This window comes from Pezoporus occidentalis, unplaced genomic scaffold, assembly GCF_034315485.1.
Source record: "Pezoporus occidentalis ecotype Australia unplaced genomic scaffold, CSIRO_AGI_Poc_V1 ctg55, whole genome shotgun sequence".
NCBI lineage: Eukaryota > Metazoa > Chordata > Aves > Psittaciformes > Psittacidae > Pezoporus > Pezoporus occidentalis.
The window spans coordinates 2613181-2629975 of NW_026915888.1; the positions used below are offsets into that span (position 1 = coordinate 2613181).

General features: G+C 47.6%; 2 protein-coding genes across 8 annotated transcripts in view; one reads left to right on the forward strand and one right to left on the reverse strand.

The window, feature by feature from the left end:
• Window positions 1–48: 48 nt before the first annotated feature.
• On the forward strand, window positions 49–9069 carry SKP1 (S-phase kinase associated protein 1). Its single transcript, XM_062638093.1, has 6 exons — window positions 49–142; window positions 2529–2625; window positions 5073–5146; window positions 6266–6409; window positions 6938–7078; window positions 7799–9069. Exons 2-6 carry the CDS (start codon window positions 2529–2531, stop codon window positions 7832–7834), a joined length of 492 nt encoding a protein of 163 aa, XP_062494077.1. The 5' UTR covers window positions 49–142; the 3' UTR covers window positions 7835–9069.
• An 870-nt stretch (window positions 9070–9939) lies between these two features.
• Window positions 9940–16795, reverse strand: part of TCF7 (transcription factor 7) — a 64788-nt gene continuing 57932 nt past the window's right edge. For 2 of the 7 annotated variants that reach the window (XM_062638083.1, XM_062638084.1), the window contains 2 exons: window positions 16306–16378; window positions 9940–13425 (listed from right to left, as the gene is read on the reverse strand). In XM_062638083.1, coding sequence (XP_062494067.1) covers window positions 13143–13425; window positions 16306–16378 — 356 coding nt within the window. In that variant the 3' untranslated portion in view covers window positions 9940–13142. Of the gene's footprint in view, window positions 13449–13805; window positions 15749–16305; window positions 16379–16795 lie in introns of those variants that run through there. The other 5 variants (XM_062638086.1, XM_062638089.1, XM_062638087.1 and 2 more) reach the window with 4 other exon arrangements.

A 16795-nucleotide genomic window follows, 5' to 3' on the forward strand; every position in this document is an offset into this window, starting at 1 on the left:
CAGCCCGGCCGTTGCGAGGCAGCGAGAGGCGGGTCCTTCTCCCTCCCCCCGCTCCGCTCCCGCCATATAAAGCCGCCGCCGCAGTTGGGCCCCGAGCGCCGCCAGGTCCCGTCCGCGCGGAGCTGAACGCCGCCGCCTCACGGTGAGGCCCTGGGCTTGGGGCGGCGGGGGCCGGGCCGCGGGGAAGCGGGCGCGGGAGGAGCTGCCGGTGGTGGTTGTTGGGGGGGGGTCGGGCTGAGGCCCTGGCTGGGTAACGCGGGGCCGGAGCGGCTGCGGGCCCCATAGGGGAGGTGCGGGGGTGGGGATGGGGGGCGCGGCTGCGGGGTCTGGTAAATAACGGCGAGGCCCTGCCCCCGGTCAGGCCGCGGAGGTCGCGGTGTGAGGGGTTAGGGGCAGCGGCACGGAGGGGAAGGGAAGGGAAGGGAGCGGGTGTCGGTGAGGAGCTGTGGGAGGCACGGCCTTGCCTGTTTGAGAGGGCTGAGCGCTTGCGATTCAGGTTTCTGTATGCAGATGACCGCTGTAATTCAGGTTTGCCTTTTGCCGGCCTCCCGACCTGTATGGCTCTGTGGGATGGAGCTTCAGGCCTGCGCTGCTTAGTCACCCGGTTGTGGTGCTGAGGCCTGCCTGTTTCCACAGCTGTAGTGCGGTCTGCTTGAAAATTACTTGTTGTATTCCTTCCTTCTAGGAGGCAGAGCTCTGTGGTATAAAAACAATGACATTTGGATGAAATCCTCGTCTGTTATGTGATAAGGCGTTAGATTAACTTCGTGCTACCTGATCCAGACCCTTAACAGTAACCTAAAGGTCTGGATAGAAGTGGTTTGGGGTGATAGAAGGGTCTCGACGCAAATGTTCTTGCAGGGGTTGGATTCACTGAGGCAGCAGCATCACTGTCGTGCTGGCTCCATTGTGCAGCATTATGTAACCCTAGACACGAGCACCCGAAGGCTGGCATATGAGGCTGGGCTCGTTCTTGAGTGCTTGCAGGCGGTCGCCGCAAGAACGAGTGCGTTGCGTCTGGAATGTGTGCCTGGATCACCATCATTCCAGCTCCCGGCTCAGCACTGTGTGTTTTAATCCAAATCGTACGTTTGGGGCTATATTTGTATCTTTGGAACGTCCGTGTGTTCCTCCAGAGCACCCATCTCAATTAGAGGTAGTGCTATCATATAGGGTTACATTGCTGTGTAAACATTAACTAGCTGCTTGCTCTGCCAAATGGGAATGAAAGCAGTGAGGGCTTCGAGCTGGTGTGAGCTGCTTAATAACGCGCTTTGGCCAGGCTCCACGGCCTGGGTTTGTTGCAGTGCTGTCAGGCTTGGCTGTATTGATGACCTGCAGGAGGCATTCAAAAAGGGATAATGTCGATTTGCTGAAAGGGGTCCAGCTAATTCAATTTGGGTGGCTCAGGTGCTGCTGTGGGGAACTTGTGTGCATAGCTCTTAGGTTTGAAATGAACGTGTAATGCCTTGTCCCTGACGCCTTGCAGGACAAGTTACTTGCCTTAGAGCTCTTCAAGCAGGTAACTCAAGGAACGTGAACCTGTTGCAATGGTTTGCTGCTAACAGATGCTTTGGTGAGGAACTTGCAACACATCCTGCTCATTTGTTGAGAACCAGTTTATAAAGTGTGCCTGGCCAGGCAAGTTCCTTGGTTCAAGTGCAGTGATACAGACAAACTTCATGTGTAGCTTCAGGCAGAAGTTGTAGCCTCCTACCTGCTGTATCAAGTGTGTTGGTTTTGGATTGGAGTTAAATATCTGGGAAGATGCATTCTTGTAGAGCTTGCTTGTTTTTTGTTAGTGCTTCTGAAAGCTGCTTCTATTTATTGCAGGTCTTAATACAGTTTGTTTGAGAAACTTTAAAATGCACAGTCATCTTAGGCTTTGCTAGTGCTACCAAAGTGCTGAGCTAACTTCCTACTCTGTATGAGCAGTACCGAGTGCTGAAAGCCTTCCTTGTGGTGATGTATTGCTTTTTAATCTCTTCAGAAAGCCACATGCTTTTCTGCAGGGAAGCCTTTGATCCTGAGTAACCTGTTCTTTGTGTTGGGAGGAGGGAGGCTGGCCTGGGCTCTGAGGGGGCTCTTTCCAACCTCAGCTTTGTCATTCTGCTCCAGAGGCTATTGTTTGAAACCTGCTTTTGAGGTCTGGCTTCATTTGAGTACTCAAAGTGAGGAGCAGTTGTCTGGCTTTGAGGGCAGGTCGTGTTTTGGAAGCGTTGTTGAAAGTCAAGTCAGGAGAAAGATTGCTCTGGTGTTCCACTATAGAAATAAGCAGGAATAACTTAATCTGTGTATTCTGAAGTTCATGTTCAGCTTCCAACAGTCCTTGTTTCTTAAGCATGAGGATTAGCGAATTTAGGCCTGTTGATTCAAGCAGTGAGTAACTTGAGGGATTTAAGTGGCATTGGCCTATCTGCTGTGGGTAAGAAGCAATATAAATAGTAAAGGTAATGCCCATCTTTGGGTTGGCTAAACTTGTAACATCTGCTGGATATAGTGTGGAAGTAACTGTCCTTCTCTTGTAGATGCCTTCGATTAAACTGCAGAGTTCAGATGGAGAAATCTTTGAAGTTGATGTTGAAATTGCAAAGCAGTCTGTAACTATAAAGACTATGCTGGAAGGTAAGAGCATGAGCCCTTGAGGAGCACTGCCTTGTGCAGAGGTAGCAGTGCATGCAGGGAGGCCTCTTGGACAGGAGCTGTGACCAAAGGAGACCAACTGGTGCTGCCCTGAAAAAGGATTCCCAGGTCTGTGAGGCAGCTTCTGCCTGACGTCAGAACAGCCCAGACAATTGCTGTCATAGCTGAAACTGTTTTTGGGTGGGTGTGCTCTCACATAAAGCTTAAACTTTCAGTCCTCTTGTTAAGAAGCGCTTAGAAGGAGGCTTGTAAAAGTGAGCACCCCACTGCCTTGCTTACAGCCTGCTTCGCTATTGTAAGAGTTCAGCAAACAGAGCATCTAATAATATTAAACCCCAAGATTATTTAATCCCACAAACCAGTCTTGCAATGTAAATATCTCTTAAAATGGGGTGGGGGATCATAAAGCAATGCACTGCAGAGCTGAAATGAAACCTATATTGTGAGCTTACGGCTGCAATTAAATTATTTGGGCTAAATGCTCAGTTCTGATCTCCTGCTGACATACATTTGAAACAAAGGAGCTTGTGGGGGGGAGGGGAGGTCTGCCAGATGGCTGGGATACAGAGCAAGCTGTGTCTGATCCCTCCATGCAAATCCTCATTGTCTCCTGGTGGCTTTCCCAGTTTTTGGGTGTATACATGAATTAACTTGGGAGGAAAGAAACCCTTTCTGTTGATGTAGTTAAAATTGTGTTCTTGGGTATAAATATTTGGCTGGCTGTGACACTTGCACATAAGAACAATAAGAGTGAGGCTGAAATACTCGCAAGTCTTGAACCCTTTGATTCTGTTAATAAGATGCTGTAGAACTTGACCAGCAACATGAGCAGGAAGCGTTTCTCTCTGTGGAATACATTAGGGAGCACAATTCTCTGCTTTCTCATGCAGAAGCTGTGTCAATGCTGGTGTTTAGTGACACTTGGTGCTGACTAAAGGGAGGTTACGCATGGTAGGTGGTGTTAGGCACCGTAAACTAGCTTCTTGCTGCTCTGAATGAGAACCAGTGTCCTTGTACAGGTGAAATGCATCTGCAGTACAGTTGGTTAAGCATCAGTTAATAGATGTTTTGTTGGGTGCTGCAGCTTGAAGGGGAAGAGCTAAAGGGTGAGGTTGTGTTGAGCATCCTGGGATGGCCAGTCAGGTAGGAATTTTTGGATAACAGATAAAACTGCTGGTTTGGGGGTGATGGGGACAAGTTGAGCAGAGTTCACTAAATGTGAGCTGCTGCTTGAATTATTTCCCCATAGCAGCAATTTTGGACTGGTCACTTCTTACACTAGTACCTGCCACCCCATTCTGAGTGTGCCTGAAGTCTGTGTTAACTGGTGACATATGCAGTATTTTAGCTTCTGAATCTATGAAGTTATTCCAGACAAGAAGTAGGACTAATTAATATCTCATTAATAACAGGAGTTGACTTGCCTGAATACAGAAGTAGATGCTATTGTAACTGCACAGATTTGATCAGTGAGGATGGTGTGACAGTTGTCTGTGCTTAAAAATTAAGCTCCTTGGTGATGTAGAATTGTCTCTTCTGCATATAATGAATGAAGATCTGCTGTTACTCAATTACACAAAGTAATAGCAATTAATATCCTACTAATTGCAAGATGCTAATCTTTGACAGCTAGGGTGTCATCCAGCTGTTAGCATCTGTGTAATCAGAAAGGCATATTCTCTAATCAAGGCTGGTTAATGCGGTGTTTGTGCTGTGTATCAAGGCCAAAGTTTAATTATGTTTTAATCTCATTTTTAACTTTGATTCCTTAATTATATCAAGGGGACAAAGTGACAAACTTCATCCAGCTGTGTCTACAGCAGGCTGACAAGCTTTTAAACCAAGGAGTATCAGGAGCATGCTTTGGGAAGGCTTTTTTGGTTGAGTGGTTGTGCTGCTGTCCCAGCACGTGAACTTCTTCAGCTGGTAAGAAGCAGTGCAGGTGCTTCAGAGGCTGGGTAACTGGCTACTCTTGTAGAGGACAAAACACTGTCTCTTACCACAGTAGATCTGAATCCTTATTTAATAATGAAGGGAATGGGAGATCTCAGCTGGAACGCTCTGGTTTAACTTGTGGCTCGAGCTGTTGAAAGTGGTAGATGTACACAAGTATTTGATTATTCCATGTATCCTGTTCCCACAACACTGACCTAGTAAGCTGGGTTTTAACAAGTAACGATTGCTTAACTGATGGCTCGTTGATGCTCTCATTTGATGAGGCAGCCTAGTTGGCTACTTAGCCTCAACTGGGTGTAACCTAGTACATACAATGGCTCCACAGAGCCTCATCTAAAAACCTTCTGAGCTCACCAGTTAGAGCTCCATTGCTGCCAATCCATTCAGCCTCACTGGAGAACTGGTGAAGTGGCCCAGTTCAGAGAAGGGTGAATGGTTTTGCCTGCCAGTTGCTTAGTCATCTCTGTTTTCAGATTTGGGGATGGATGATGAAGGTGATGATGACCCAGTCCCTCTTCCAAACGTTAATGCAGCTATCTTGAAAAAGGTAAGATGTTGAAAGTGGTTGTGCTTATGGCAGAGATGAAATGTGGAATTCATGTTAGAGCTGGGTATTTTGAGCTGTTGTATTAAAGCTACTTTCCATGTGCTACAAGCTGAATTGATAAGAGGTGCATGAACACGGGCATCTGGGGGAGCTGAGGACTGGGCTGAGGTAAGAGACCTATGGGGTGACCACCTGGAACAGCAGCTGGAGGCCAGATAGGGTTCCAGCGGTGTGGAAGTGGTGCTGGCCATCTATGCACACCAGTATTGCATGGGATTAAAGCACGGATATTAATTGGATTCTGTGAACTGAGGTTGTTCTGCAGGATCCAGATGTTAGGAGAAACTGTGCGGCAGTCACAGTGCTTGAGACATCATGCACTTGATGGCATGAAATTCAGTAACAGACCATGATTATTGTTGGGTCAGGTAAGAAAAGAGAAGTACGTTGTTGTCTCTGAAGATGCTTTTTGCTCTGAAGTAGAAAGTGTTGTGTTAAAATAAGCACTGGACAGTTTTGGGGTAAATACTGGGTTAGGAGTTATTTCCTAGTGAACACACACATAAGTAACTTCAAACTTGTCAAGTCTCTGGGGTGGGCAGAACGGAACAGGATTTTACTTGCACTAGATCCGTGCTCCTTTTCACTGTCTGGGTGATGAGACTGAGGCTGCATGTTCCCAAGTTACTAAAACAAAAAAGCAAACTTTTGCCATGTGAACCTGCCCTGCTGGTGGCTGCTACCAGCTCCACTCTTCCCCTCTGTAGTATTGTGCTTAATAAAAACTGTGCTTCTACAAACAGATTAAAGACTGAGGTTTAGGTTTCCTTTGCACAGTCCTCTGTGTGTTAGCGCAGGGTCGAGTAGCTTTGTAACACCAGCAGCTGGCTTTTAAGATGGTAAGTGATTTACTACTAGTATTTCAAAAGGCTGTTGCACTCCAGGGCTGGGGATCAGTTGTTCTGAAATGCAAATGCTGGGTATTGGGGTGTGTTTACACAGGATTCTACTATTAATCTAGAGGAAAAGGTGTATTTCTTCTAAAACAAAGTTAAGTTCTAACTGGGGCCTAATGGGAGAATGATTGTGCTGAAGCTTTCCTATCAAACCCATGATTAGGTGATTCAGTGGTGCACCCACCACAAGGATGATCCACCTCCTCCTGAGGATGATGAGAACAAAGAGAAGCGAACAGATGACATCCCTGTGTGGGATCAAGAGTTTCTGAAAGTAGACCAAGGAACGCTGTTTGAACTTATCCTGGTAAGTGCTCAGGGTGTGTGAGGCTGTGTCTGTGAGTGCTCCACTCACAACTAAAGTCCTTGTGCTCTGGAATGACTTCTTTGACCTTTCTGAATCTGGGGCCCTGGAGCTGTCTTTATTCTTGGGGCTCCTGAGTCTTAGTTGAGGGCTTACTACTAGAAATGGAGTTCTGGAGGTGTGCACGCAGATTAAAATCTGGCTTTCACCTTGTGTGGTACCATGAGGCAGCGCTACTTATCTTGGCTAGTTCATAGCACTTCAGCACTAAAGACCTGGGGTGTTTGCAGGCTTTGGTGAGCTCTGTATAAGGAGGAGTATGGGGGTGTCTTTCATAGTGCAAATGACTTCCCTTTCTGTTTGGCAAGCAAGTTTTAGGTCCTGTTACTTCAAGGTAAAGCTTCTCAGAGTAGAGGTGATGTGTTTGCAGTTGAGTATTGCACAATTCCAGTGTCAGCGTAACTTGGGGAGCACATCTGCAGAGGGCACAGTATTGATAAGGAGGCTTTAAATGTGAAAACTCTTCTACAGGCTGCAAATTACCTGGACATCAAAGGCTTGCTTGATGTCACGTGCAAGACAGTTGCAAACATGATCAAGGGGAAAACTCCAGAAGAAATTCGCAAGACATTCAACATCAAGAATGACTTCACTGAGGAGGAGGAAGCACAGGTATTTGGCTTGGGTTTAGCTATAATTTAGCTGGTTTTCTATGCTGAGTTATTGTGTGGGGCTTTAAAATGCAATGTGTGATGCACCTGACCTGGTAACAACAAATGTAAATGCATCAGCCCCTCATAACTGGGTTGCTACTAGTGGTCAACCTTTTGGTGTCTACAGGGCTTGCAGGCCATCAGCTGAAACAGTCAAAGTGAGTTGATGTCCTAGCTCAGATGTGTGTGGTGAGGACGCATCAAGGTTGTTCATGGCAGGCTTGGTTTGCTGTTAGTAAGAATGTTGAAGCTGTATTATGTGGCTAGGAAGGCAAGATGTTTAGATGCTTAAGTAATGAAGCCATTGGTCTTGAACACCAAACTGACTGCAAAATGGCAGAGCTGGGAGAGAGCGGAATGAGATGACTCTTAAATACAAAGTGAATTCTGATCTCAGGCTTGTCTTCAGAGCTGTTGTGAAACAAGCAGTTCAGTCTTAAGCTTTGCTTGGTGGAAAAACCAATTCAGCTTAGATCAAGGCATGAGGAATACATTTCTTGGTTTCTGTGGACACAGAGGTCACTTTGGAAGACTGAATCTCGAAGTACAAACCTGCATGAAAAGTTACAGCTGCTTCTGAGTTTATGCCTTCCTGCAGTGAGGAACCCTGAATCCTCACAGGGATGTACAACCCCCTTGAAGTTCACTGCAGATACTAACAGTTAAACTGCTCTTTCAGGTACGCAAAGAGAACCAGTGGTGTGAAGAGAAGTGAAGCGTTGTGCCTGACACTCGAACACTGTAAGGATTGTTCCAAATACTAGTTGCACTGCTCTGTTCATAATTGTTAATAGTAGACAAATGCAGCAGCAAATGAAGTTGTGTTAGCAGGATATTGTTCCCTCTGCATGTGTAGTGGTTTTTTTTTGAGTACAAATTTAAATCTTCTCAGTTTTTACTAGTGTAATTGGATGTCTTTTTACTTTACTCTGCAATGAATAAAACTGAACTAAGTGTGGATTCTATATGGGAAGTAGCACTTCAGGTTATCGTTTTCATTACACTTTGAAACTGTTCAAGTCCAGTTCCAATGCTAAGGATTGACTCCATTGTAAATAAACCCACCTGTGGCTTCTTCCTCAAGAGCAAGACACTTGCATTTACAGGGTATTGACAGCTTCAGCAAGAAAGGCTAATTAGCATGTGTTTTGGGGAAGCAGGTGAAGTACAAGCTACTGGATTCCTTGCAGAACCATTGTGGGCAGAATTAGTGTTTAAGCTTAAAGTGATGGGACTTCTGAGATGTTCTTGTCCTGCATATGAAAAAGAGAAACTATTTGACCACCTTCTTGTCCTGTTAGTCTGGCCTTAGAGACTAGTGAAAGATGTGATCTCGAACGAAGCAAGCTCCCGACAGTGAAATCTGAATCCTTCAACCATGTCTTGAAGACCTGCCTCTAGCTGGTAGCAGATGAGAAGTGTGTTGCTTTATGCACAGGATTGGTGTGTTTTTATATGTTCCTGTTAAAAGTGGAATCCTGATTTGACCAAAAATGACTGACATTACCAAAGTTACTATTATTGACCTGTGCATGTCAGTAGTGACTGGGTTTTAGGCAATTTTAAACAGCCCTTGTGATGTAGCTCTTTAAAACATGGTTTCATGTGTCCATATGAAATCTTATGCCTCTGACTGCGATACCTTTGGCTTGTAGAGACTTTAATTATTGCATACAGAGCTAATGCAATATCAGCTTAACTTGGACAAAGCCACTTGCAACTAGTTAAACAGTAACTGGTTTCCTGATTTGTATTTCTTTTGTTTTTTTTACAGTTCCCTTATAGGGAGTAGGGATGGTTGTGTGGTAGATCTTTGAGGTGTGCTCTTAGCTTGTATTGCATTCCATTCTCTGTATAAACCTTAGAGTAGAATGATCCGTAATAAACGTACTTATCTCACTTTAAATATCAGTGTTCCACTTCTGGATTAATAAAGGGCTTTTAAACTTTTGTTTGCAAATGGTGCTAGTTATTTGGAACTAGACAGCCTGCTGCTTGCTACTGGGTGTATGTACAAACAGGAGCACTGAGGCGGTGGTTAACTGAAGTGAAACAGATGTAAAGGTTTGGTTTAGTGACCGATGTAGGCCACCAGTCAGACACAGTGGGTGACTTCTCACATGAAGGTGGAAATTAAACAGTAAGCAATGCAGATGGAGGTATTGTGATGCTTTACCAGCTTGTAGGTGATCTTTGTAGCCATTAATGAAAGGATTTGTTAACTTGCTCCAAAGCAGCATTCACATCTGTGCTTTGGATGCATCTGCTTATTCAGCCTTTGTGCTTCTGTACCTTCAGCCTTTGTGCTTCTGTACCTATCAGGCAGATTAGATACTGTGTTGTCAGGGGGCATAAAGCACTCCAGTGCTGGGACATAGAGTCCCAGACTAGTCTGGGTTGAAGGGACCTTAAAGCTCACTCAGTCCCAACCCACTGCCAGGCACAGGGATGCCTTCCACTAGAGCAGCTTGCTCCAAGCCCTGTCCAGCCTGGCCTTGAACACTGCCAGGGATTGGGAAATGCTTGGCTCTTCCCATCTAGAGTTGACTGGAGAATCCACCTGATTTCAGTGGGTATTTGATAGCAGTGAGAAGGGGAGATCAGACCATGGAGAGCAGGGACTGCTCAGGAAGCTGTATCTGTGACCCAAGGTCCCATTACATGAACCCATATATTTCTTCTTACTTTTGGTTTACTACTTTAGTCCTACCCATTGAAGCCTGTTAGCAATTATCCTAGAATCTATTCATACAAATGATCAAGGGGGGGGGGAGAAGCAGCAGAATCCTCTTAACTTCCAAGAAATCATTATTTGAGAGGTTCAGATCAGAACTCCCAGTGGCCCATCTCAAAGAGCCACTCTGGCAGTTACTTTATTTATAAAGCTATAAACATATTTTGAACATAAAAGCCAAAAACATACAAATTCAATGAAGTAAAAAACTTACAAGTGGTGGATGTCACTGGACAAATGAAAGTACAGCTGCAACGCATTGATCCCTGCTACAGTGCTTGCACTCTGCTTTAATGAAGTGGTACTTCCAGGACTTGTACATTTAAACTGATTGCAGGAAGTCGAATGATGGATTTAAGCAAGAGTTGAAATTGCTGTGAAAAGAACTAAAAAAGGGCAAAGTTTTCCTTCTGTTTTAAAAAAAAGAGCATTAACACAAACCAGGAACACTTCATGGGGTGTTTCTAAAGACACTTTCTGATATTAGTCAAGGTAACTTTGTTTTGGTGTTGGAGACAGCTCTTAGTCACTGTTTTGTCTTGGCAATGGGCAGCTTCATGGTCTCTTTATCTTGTGTGTTTTGGAAGCTCTGAACTCTTGTTCTCAGTTACACCAGCCTAAACTGAATGTGCTGCAGGGCACCGAGGGGCAGTCTGAGCTTAGCCTGCAGCACTTGGGAGCAGAGGGCAGCTCTCACTGTGCCCGCGTGGAGCAAGCATGGCTTGGAAAAGCAGGTGTAGCTGCTTCAGGTTGTGTGTGGAGATGCTGCCAGGGGCAGTGGGATTCACTGTGAGGACTGGGTGGGAATTGGATGGCATAAAGGGGCTCAGAGGAGGCTGCTGTAGGGATGGGCCCTGAGCCCCTGTGGAGACTGACCAAAGCAGCCTTGGAATGGGCATGTGAAAGCCCTGGTGAGCTGACAGGGGTGAGGGCTGCTCCTTGGCTAGGGATGCAGGTTAATAGGTCTGGGGCTTGCCCCTCAGTTCCCACTGGTTTTATTTATGCCCATTTGCTTTCTCTCTTATTCCTGCCTTTGGTGCTAACTTGTTTTATAGAATTCCAGCCTGGTTTGTGTTGGAAGGGACCTTAAAGCTCCTCCAGTTCCAACCCCTGCCACTGGCAAGGACACCTTCCACTAGAGCAGCTTGCTCCAAGCCCCTGTGTCCAACCTGGCCTTGAACACTGCCAGGGAGGGGGCAGCCACAGCTTCTCTGGACAACCCCATAATACCAACTGGGTAGTAACTTACAACAGCTTTACACCAGTGCTGGGTTAAGCTACGCCACTGAGGCTGCTTTGTCCTCTGTGGCGTTGGCAGGGGCTGATGCTCTGACAGCCCCATACACTGCAGGTCTCAGTGACAGGCATGAGCTGAGCCATCACTGTTGTTCTGTAAAGCAAGTTTTGGGTGTGTTTTAAATACAAGTGATAAAAAGAGACTTGGGGGGGGGGTCTGGGAAGAGCCTGAGCAGTAGCTCCTTGTTCAACACTAGTGCCTGCTCGTCTAAGCTGGCAAAGTAATGTAAACCAGAGCATGAAGCTCCAGACCTAACCACCCCTCGGAGCACCATCACTGCATCGCCCAATGTACAGCAGGCATGGGGTCAGGTAATGCTGCTTCCTTAAGGGTTAAAATGTCTCTTTCAAGCTTTAAAACGATTCTTTCAACCGCTAAAACGACTTCATCCTGTTCAGGTTTGTGCAGGAGCTTTCATTCAGTGCTTCTGAAGTTACATTTACACAGGAGAGGATAAAGCGACAGGTTCACATCTAAACTAAGACTGGACTTAAACCCAACTCTATGCTACTCTAAAGCCAAACTACCTAAATAAAGGGAACAAACCCAAAGCTGTTCTACAGACTAATCCTTTTCAATCTTTGAGGCATAAACTGGTTCAAAAAGTTCTGTTTACTCCAATGTAAAAAATTTGGGTTTGTGGCTTTTTTTTTTGCATTAAGAAAAACAATATAAAAATATTTTTGTACATTATAAAGGTCATAAATTTCTGCAGTTCTACAATAATATTACTACATAATTTGTGTTCAGGACTTTAAACCCCAGTAAGGACAAAAACCAGCCCCCCTTCTCCCTCTGTGTGGTGTTATTTATCCCTTCACTGGTCTGGAATCTCTTTCAAGGAGGGGATGATTTGGGCTGGATTGGGTGGGGGGAGCCTGTACACCCAAAGGAAATCAAGAAGTAATTGGATTCATCTGGGCTTGAGATGGGGTCAGGTTGATCTCAGCCCGGCCACAGCGGGGTTGTGTTGGTCAAGCTCAAACATGAATAGAACACCAGGAAGTGGTGAAGGTTTTCAAGCTGGAGAGGACACACTGAACCTTTGGCATCGTCCTGAGGGTGGAGGGAGGATCTTGTGCAGATCCAAAAGCAGAGGAAGGGGATTTTAGGAAGTTATCCACCAAAGCATCAACAGGAAGGGCTCTGAGGGTGCCTGGAGCAGGAGCTGCTGGACTGTGCTGGGGAGGGAGCTCCAGGAGGACTTTTAGGCTTTGCCCAGCATCCAGGGAGCCGTGACCATTATCTACAGAGGACAACCTCTGTTAACAGGGGCGCCCCTGCACAGCCCCTGCAGTGAGCGATGGGTCCTCAGCCCTGCCAGGGGCTGGTCCAGCTCCTGTGCTCGGTGCTCCCTTTCCCTCTGCCATGCTCATGGCACACGTCTGCATGAGATCTGTTACCTGTAACAGCACCTTGGAAACGTTCACTTCCTCGACTGAAACCCTCCTTTTCTCTGTTATCCGGTCGGATCAAAGCCGGCATCACTACACTGAGTTTCAGCTTCTAAAACTGCTCCTATTCCAGCTTTTCCAGTTCCGTGGTGGAACGGCTACAAGGGATGTGTGAGTGAAGGACTACACTTGGAAGCAGGGAGCAAAGGCAGTGTTAGAGTGATAGCACCTACCATCTACTGCAGCAAGCTGGGGAGGTGGGCTCTGCTTCCCACCATACCTGGAGATAATGCAGTAAAAGAACCAAAAACCCCCAAACAAAGAAAAGCAGCACAGGGCAGGGACAAAGGCTTGTTTACTCATCAGCACTTTAAATCTTGGCAAGTTCTCATTACCTTGTGTTTTGGAGATCACTTTTCTATCTTTAACACCTCTCCCACCCCCCAAAAGAAATAAAAACTAAAGGAGTTTTCCAGCATCCTCAAGGCATCCCATGTCCTAACCCTGCATGTTCTACAGTGCGATGGGGAATGTGGCCTCTGGTCCTTGGCAGTGGGCACTGAAAGGAGGTACCCGGTACCCCGAGGGGGGCGCAGGACTATGTCCCCATGGAGGCCACGCAGCGTGGAGGGGACTCTGTGGGCGTCCGTCTGGAGGAGCCGGAGGGGGGCTGGAGGTGAGCGGAGCCGGGGAAGGGGTCGGGGTGATCTCTGTGTGCGGAGTCAGCGGGGGCTGCGAGCTTGTCTGAAGGGAAAGCAGAGGAGATGCATTGGAGTGCGTCCAGAGGAGAGGGAGGGGAGTCTATAGCACTTCCATCGGAAGAAACTGGGCTGGCACAGCGTCCTTCTCCTTGTAGGTACCGAATGCACTTCTTTTTCCTCCTAGGGACAGTGGAGAGAGTTATCTGTGAATAAAGGCCGAGTTCGGGGTCATACACCAGACACAGGACAGCGATGGGGACCCCCCAGTCCAGCAGCCCCCCCACCCCGCCCGGGGATCGCCCTTCAGTGCGGCGCCGGGGCTGTGCTGCGCTGCGACCACCAGGCGGCGCCATAATGGCGGCCCAGCGGCGCCACTGCGCGGGGATGGAGGGGGGAAACGGAGTAAAAGGAACAGTAATAAAAGTCATATAATAAAGGATAAAGGAATAAAAATAAAACGGTGAATAAAATGAATAAAAATGAAAATAATAACAAATGAATAAAAAAGAAAGTTAATATAATAAAATTCAAAATAACAAGTCTAATGAAAAGCAAATTAATAAACCCCCAAATAAGAAAAATAAAAGCAATAATAAACCCTAAACCAATAATACCAGTAATAAAAATCAAAATAAGGAGGGTGCTGAGGCGCTGGCACAGGGTGCCCAGAGAAGCTGTGGCTGCCCCATCCCTGGCAGGGTTCAAGGCCAGGTTGGACACAGGGGCTTGGAGCAAGCTGCTCCAGTGGAAGGTGTCCCTGCCCGTGGCAAGGGTTGGAGCTGGAAGAGCTCTGAGGTCCCTTCCACCCCAAACCAATCCATTAAACCTTAACCCCTCCTGCCCATGCAGTCAGGCCCTCACATGGCCTCACTCTGCCTTCCCATACTCTGTGCTGAGCTGGTGTTTCCCTCTCTTGGTGTGACAGGTCCTTCACCTGCTACAGGTCCTCCAGCATCTCAGGGTAGTTTTAAACAAAAGAGCTCTCAAGATGTCACTGTAACAGCAGCGAGGGAACAATTCCTCTGCTGGGGATGGTACTAATGACTTTGCAGCTAAAGGCACATCCTCCTCCCGCCCTGCTCCCTGCCTCAGTGTCTCATTTGAGGGAAACAGCTCAAGTGGAGAAGTTGCTAATGCGGGCACACACCTTTCTTTGATCTTCCTAATGAAAACCCAGACCGTGTTAGAATATGTATTAACTGGCCCAGTATTAAACATGACTTTGCACTGGCTGTGAACAAGGGAAGTGCTGTTTCTGCTGGCAGTATCATCGTTAGCCGTGGTGACCCAATTAATGTGATATGAAACATGACAGTGCTGCTGAACCGAGTATTGAACTCGGAGGTTACTCTGCATGGGCTGTAATTCCCCAGAGCAGATGAGCCCGAGGAGAAGCTGTTTCCCACAGACATCCCAGGAGAAGCTGCAGGATGGAGAGTTTCAGCGATGATACCAAACGATCTGATTTAAAGTAATAAGGGGAAAAGGCAGATCTGGTTGCTGATAATGAACCAGTCAGTGGGCTAAGGCTGATGTGGCTGTTACACAGCTAAAGGGGTTTAGCTGGGATGCTCTAAGGGCTGGAGCAGCTCTGCTCTGGAGCCAGGCTGAGAGAGCTGGGCTGGGTCAGCCTGGAGAAGAGAAGGCTCCTGAAGGGGAGACCTTAGAGCAGCTCTAGTGCCTAAAGGGGCTGCAGGAAACCTGGAGAGGGGCTTTGGACAAGGGCCTGTAGGGACAGGCCAAGGGGAATGGCTTTAACCTGCCAGAGGGGAGACTGAGATGAGCTCTTAGGCAGAAGCTCTTCCCTGTGAGGGCACTGAGGCACTGGCACAGGGTGCCCCAAGAAGCTGTGGCTGCCCCATCCCTGGCAGTGTTCAAGGCCAGGTTGGACACAGGGGCTTGGGGCAAGCTGCTCTAGTGGAAGGTGTCCCTGCCCGGTGGAGTGGAAACCTCCTCAGTAAATCCTGCACCTCTGCAGGTGACCAGAGCACACAGGACCGGAGCCCTTCAGCCGGCAGCAGCAGTTAGTACAGGTACAGGGGAATTGCAGAGCAGCTGTGACTGACCAGAGTTTGAGAGGCAAAGGTTAAAACACAGAAGCAAGCCGAGGTCTCGGAGCACTTCAGCAGCTGTGTTAATGGGGAAGCAGCGCAGAGGAGATGCTGGATTCAGAGCTGAAGTGAAGGCAGAGGCTGGAGAACTGCCGCAGAGCTGCAGCCGTGCTCTGCGCTGCAGGATGGGGCATTGCTGCGTGTGGGATGGGGTCCCAAAAACCCCTCTGTGGACACTCAGTGACTTGTTAAAGGACTTCATTAGTTAAAGAAATGCTGTTTGATGACATTACCCTGCGTATAAAGGGCAAGCAGGGAGGTTTGCTGCTGCATGGGATGCGGTGGCAGCTCAGACCTAAGCTCATCGTGCCAGCAAGGCCAGTAGCCAAGCACTGCTGGGACTCTGCAGATGGTCAGATTTGGGTGCACTCAATGATTTCAGTCACTTCAAGCTGCAGAAGCACATGAAGCAATTCTTTACTTCCAGCTTTTGCTATAGTTTTACTGTCCCCTGGCCATGTCCATTCCCTACAAGCCAGAGGCACAGGGCACTTGCAAACTGCCTTGCTTGAGGCTTTCCCATCCCACACATGGTGGGTACTGCAAAAGTCCAGCATCAAAAAGAACTGGATCTTGAAATACATGGTTAGCCCCAGTATAAACAGGAAAAAGAAACCCATTAACTACTCACTGCTGGTCCTAGGATCCTATATATGTGATAAACTCTAATAGGGGATGAAAAACCCTGCATCAGAGGTCTCCACCCTGGAACTAAGCTTTTAAGAGCAGGGAAGCCCATCAACCAAGAAGCACATACAGCATCACACCAACATCACCCTGGGGAGCCTGAGTACAAACCCCATGGAGCAGCCTGACCCTGGCAGCTTGGACAACAACTGATGGTGACCAGAGCAAACCCCATCCCGCCTGGCCGGAGCAGCAGGGGGACACACGGAGCCGAACCCACTCGCCCAGGAGCACCCCAGCAGGAGGAGATGCTGATACACACCTGCACGGGCCGCACCAGTCCGTTTGTTGGTTGAGGCCAAAGCGAGCTCTGCATTTCTTAGGAGAGGCAGGATCTGAACACAGAAGCATGCGTGGCGGAGAATGGGCAAGGCAGAGGCACAAAGAGGAGGAGGAGCAGGAGGAAGAAAAGAGGCAACATCATTTTAGCCACTTGAACACACGAGTCACAGACTACAACCCATGTTCCTGTAACAGAATGGAGCCAGCACCAACCTCTCCTGGAAAAAAGGGATTGTTAGGCAGGATCAGTGATCAGTGCTGGCAGCTGGGGAAGGTTTGGGAAATGGCTTCAGCTGTGGGAATATGGGCAATTGCAGGCTCTTCACATTTCTTAAGGCTGGAAAAGCTTCCAGATCCCAGAGGTGCTCCCTGCCCCCTGTGTTTGCATCCTTACCTGCTCCCTGCCTTTCCAGCAGTGACTAAATGGGGCTGCCAGTGAGCTCAGACTGTGCATGGAAAAGAAGAGGAGG

Coding starts and splice junctions, on each gene's coding strand:
- SKP1 (XM_062638093.1), top strand. CDS start 2,529: ATGCCTTCGATTAAACTGCAGAGTTCAGATGGAGAAATCTTTGAAGTT. Junction 5,147..6,265: donor ATGCAGCTATCTTGAAAAAG/GTAAGATGTTGA, acceptor ACCCATGATTAG/GTGATTCAGTGGTGCACCCA. Junction 7,079..7,798: donor CTGAGGAGGAGGAAGCACAG/GTATTTGGCTTG, acceptor CTGCTCTTTCAG/GTACGCAAAGAGAACCAGTG.